Here is a 4223-nt window from a genome sequence, read left to right as displayed (position 1 = left end):
TTGATCTTGTATATCTGGACTTCTCTAAAGCCTTTGACACCGTGCCACATAATAGGCTAATATATAGGCGAAAACGTGTGTAAGTGGGTAAAAAATTGGCTCAATGATAGAAAGCAGAGGGTGGTAATAAATGGTTCGTACTCTGATTGGACCACAGTCGCTAGCGGGGTGCCACAGGGTTCAGTATTAGGCCCCACTCTGTTCAACATATTTATCAATGACCTGATAGAGGGGCTGCACAGCAAAATATCAATATTTGCAGATGACACTAAATTATACAATATAATTAATGCAACGGAGGACAATGTGCGGCTACAAACGGACCTGGATAAGCCGGGGGATCGGGGGGGGGGGGGGGGGGGGTAATGGGGAATGAAGTTCAATGTTGAAAAATGTAAGACTATGCACATGGGCAGGAGAAACGGATGCCACCAATATTCACTTAATGGGGTACCGCTGGGGAAAAGTGATATGGAAAAGGATCTGGGGGTATTAGTGGATAATAGACTAAACTGGAGTAACCAATGCCAGTCAGCTGCTGCAAAAGCAAATAAAGTCTTGGGGTGCATTAAAAGAGGTATAGGGGCGAGGGATGAGAACATTATCCTCCCACTATATAAGGCACTTGTCAGGCCCCACATGGAATACTGCGTACAGTTCTGGACACCGGTGCTCAGGAAAGATGTCACAGTGCTTGAGGGGGTTCAAAGAAGGGCAACTAAACTAATACATGGAATGACGGGACCGGAATACCCAGAGAGGCTATCCAAACTGGGACTACTTACTCTAGAAAAAAGAAGGTTAAGAGGCGACCAAATAACCATGTATAAGTACATGAGGGGACAATACAAGGATCTGTTTATACCCAGGACTGCAACGGTAACAAGAGGACATCCGCTACGATTAGAGGAAAGTAGGTTTCATCACCAACATAGAAGGGCATTCTTTACTGTAAGAGCAGTTAGACTGTGGAACTCTCTACCGGAGGAAGTGGTGATGGCAAAATCCATAGAGGAGTTTAAAAGGGGACTTGATGTCTTTCTGGAGAGGAAGGATATTACAGGATATAAATATTAGGTTAAGTGTCAATCCTGGTATACAGGCAGGTAGGAACTATTAGGGGTTGATCCAGGGAACAGTCTGATTGCCATTAGGGAGTCGGGAAGGAATTTTTTCCCCAAAAGGGCTAATTGGCTTCTGGCCTTGGGGTTTTTTGCCTTCCTCTGGATCAACTCAGTAGGATAGACAGGCTGCACTAGATGGACATTGTCTTCATTCAGCCTTACGAACTATGTTACTATGTTACTATGTTAATTAGGAACAGAGGCAGGGTCAGGACAGGGGCTGGTTTTGTGGGATCTGGGAACAAGGCTGGGAACAAGGCAGACTGCCCAAAGGCTGGATGGCAAAGTAGTGAGAGGTACTGACTAGAATGCAGGCGGTCCCTGGTTCGATTCCTCACACCTTGACATAAAGGCCTGGTTGAGAGCAATGGCTGGGAACAATAACAGGCTCCTTGGAAAGAAGGACCAGGATCTTGATTAAAAGCTTTATGGCAGAGAGGCTACATGATTCTGGTCCGGCTGGCACAGGAATGTGTAGCTTCTCTGCCATAGAGCTTTTAATCAAGATTCTGGTCCTTCTTTCCAAGGAGCTTGTTGGTGTTCCCTGGTATTTTCAAGCTACATTGGGAGGTTTTTATCCTGTTGTGGATGCTTCATCTCTCTGCCAACTAACATGTGCAATATGACTTCCTCATTTAGCAATGGATGTCCCTCTTCACTATGGAGTGTTCTTTGTGTTTTTCTGGGAGAGAACAAGGCAGGGAGGCTTCACCTCATGGAGCAGTTATGGAAGACACCTCGCATTTATGGGCTAAACTGGAAGGATGAGATATGTGATGATGTGCATAGAGCTAGAGGGGTTTGGAGATGTAAAATGAGTGATTGTAGTGGAATTTGTCTATAATTTGTACAAAAATACTTTAACTTATTCTCTATCTACAGGCGGTTCAATCTGTATCCAGTGACAGAACAATTTAGAGTCCACACCATATAAGACACAGAATGTGGCTGCTGGAGAGGATCCGAGGCACAGTGGATCACAGTGGTCGGCAAGCAGGAGAATCTGGTGACAAACAGTCAAAGGGTGGATCATACAGCAATGTGCTGACTCCAGACAAGATTCCGGATTTTTTCATCCCACCAAAACTTACTAGTGTACCAGCTGAAGGAGGAGCTGAAGGCGCTGCAGCAGCTGAAGGGGTACAGTCCAAACCTAATATAGGCACGTCTGCTTCTGAGCAAAACTTGTCAGGTAGACGTCCGCAACGCAGCCCTCGTCTACCAACCAAAGCTGCTTCAGAGAGCAGAAACCTTGTGAAAGCTGCAAACCGGCACATCATTCAGATTGAGAGTGCAGATGAATGGGCTTCAGAGGAAGACTTGGGTACCAATGCAGACCCACAATCTCAAACTGCCATGTCCCTTTCATATGTTCCAAAGGCCCAGACATCTTATGGTTTTGTGACCCTCATGGAAAGTCCTCATACCCGGCGAAAGGAGTCTCTCTTTCACACTGACCAGGGATCTCTTTCCCCATGTCCATCACAATCTAGCTCACCAAGTTCCCAGAGGCGAAGCGGAACGGAAGGAGGATCCCAGTTGAATACTTCAGATTTTGGAATGTCTTTGATGAATCCATACCGATATTTCAGTGGTGGTGAAAGTGATACCTGCTCCTCAGCTGAGTCCTCACCATTCAGTTCACCATTACTTTCCCGGTCAGTTTCTCTGCTGAAAATATTCACACCAGACACACAATCAAAACTCATCAAACTCAAGCACTCAGTAGCTCGAAACAGCTCACTATCCACAGATGAGTGCAGTTCTGCAGACACTAGTCCCAGCATGCCTAGAAGAAGAGTAAGAGGTGCCAAGGGAGCTGGTATAGGTTCTGGACAACAAGGCGTGCTACCATTGGACCTTCTACAGAAGGAACACAATGTGGGGCTCAGTAAAGGAGGCAATATGAGACTATCAGCAGAATATGACCCCTCTAACGCCCGTCTCAGAGTACGATTAATAGCAGCAGAGCATCTCTTTGACAAGCTTTGTGATCTGAAGGGAGTAAACTGCTGCGTGGTTCTGTATCTGAATCCTGGTAAAGTCCACCGCCAGAGAAGCACTATTATCAAGAATAGCCGAAACCCAGTCTTCAATGAAGACTTTTTCTTCGATGGCTTGGTGGCTGGAAGTGCTAAAAAGATGTCACTTAAACTAAAAGTGCTGAACAAGGGAAGCAGCCTGAAAAGAGACACTCTTCTTGGAGAGAAGGAGATACCACTGACCTCGCTTTTACCCTTTCTTTGAGAATGGAGGAACTCTGATAGATTGCATGATGTGTGAGAGAGAGAGAGAGCTGCTTGTGCTCTGCAGCGGTGAATGCTTTTACCTACAGCCACATCCCAGCATGCATCTGATGGACCCTGCAAAGCCTTGCACTTGACAGCTAGAATGCAGAAGACAGCACTTCCTTGGCTACATTGCATGCCTTCATCCAGAAAATGCAGAGTGTTGAGCTTCCACTGAGATAGTGAACTGCAAAGAGCTGTAAATTATAGCAGCGGCCGTAAGCTTTAGGGAGCTTCGTGTTTGGACAAATCAAACCCATTTCATAGAGAGGTCAAAAAGATAATTAACCCAAGTAAACTCAGAAGATGAAGAAACTAATAATGTATCTCCAAAACACTGCGCATTGCCCTGAGAGCTCCAAGCCCAAAGCCTACAGAGATCTTCTGCCAGTGCAAAGACAATTTGCACTCACAGTAAGTTATCAGGGGCAAACCCCGGTGATTAAGGAGGTAATGATACCCTCTTGCTCTCGGTGCCATTTGTACCCATATTGGAGCCATGTGTTGTATGGCTGCATGAGTCCGTACTCATTCTGTGTGAACAGTAGGCATACACCACAGCACTTTATAGGAATTCAGAGTAATTGGCAGCCTTGTCTCTGGTTATATAATAGTAGTTCTTTTCAGATTTTGTATCTTAGAAGAACATGCAGTAACAAAGACTGTAAGGCGTCATCAGCCGGGCATCAGCCATTGTAGCAGATGGGACAGGACCTCTCTCATTGCTTTCCACCATGGACCTATACAATTGCAGTTCTTTGGCCACTGCCTCGATTCTTGGTGTCCTGCCGTGTATAATAGAGTATTGTAG

At 45.7% G+C, this 4223-nt stretch overlaps 1 protein-coding gene across 1 annotated transcript; it reads left to right on the top strand.

Annotated features, from left to right (window-relative positions):
- The first annotated feature begins 2066 nt into the window (after positions 1–2066).
- Positions 2067–3904, top strand: C2CD4C (C2 calcium dependent domain containing 4C). Its single transcript, XM_066602077.1, has one exon. It carries the CDS (start codon positions 2067–2069, stop codon positions 3369–3371), a length of 1305 nt encoding a protein of 434 aa, XP_066458174.1. The 3' UTR covers positions 3372–3904.
- Positions 3905–4223: the final 319 nt, after the last annotated feature.

Source organism: Eleutherodactylus coqui, chromosome 5 (assembly GCF_035609145.1).
Source record: "Eleutherodactylus coqui strain aEleCoq1 chromosome 5, aEleCoq1.hap1, whole genome shotgun sequence".
Lineage (NCBI taxonomy): Eukaryota > Metazoa > Chordata > Amphibia > Anura > Eleutherodactylidae > Eleutherodactylus > Eleutherodactylus coqui.
The sequence above is the reverse complement of the archived record's forward strand: the minus strand, read 5'-3'. Positions and strand labels throughout refer to the sequence as shown.

Excerpts from the sequence above, each read along its gene's own strand:
- C2CD4C (XM_066602077.1), top strand. The coding sequence starts at position 2,067 with ATGTGGCTGCTGGAGAGGATCCGAGGCACAGTGGATCACAGTGGTCGG.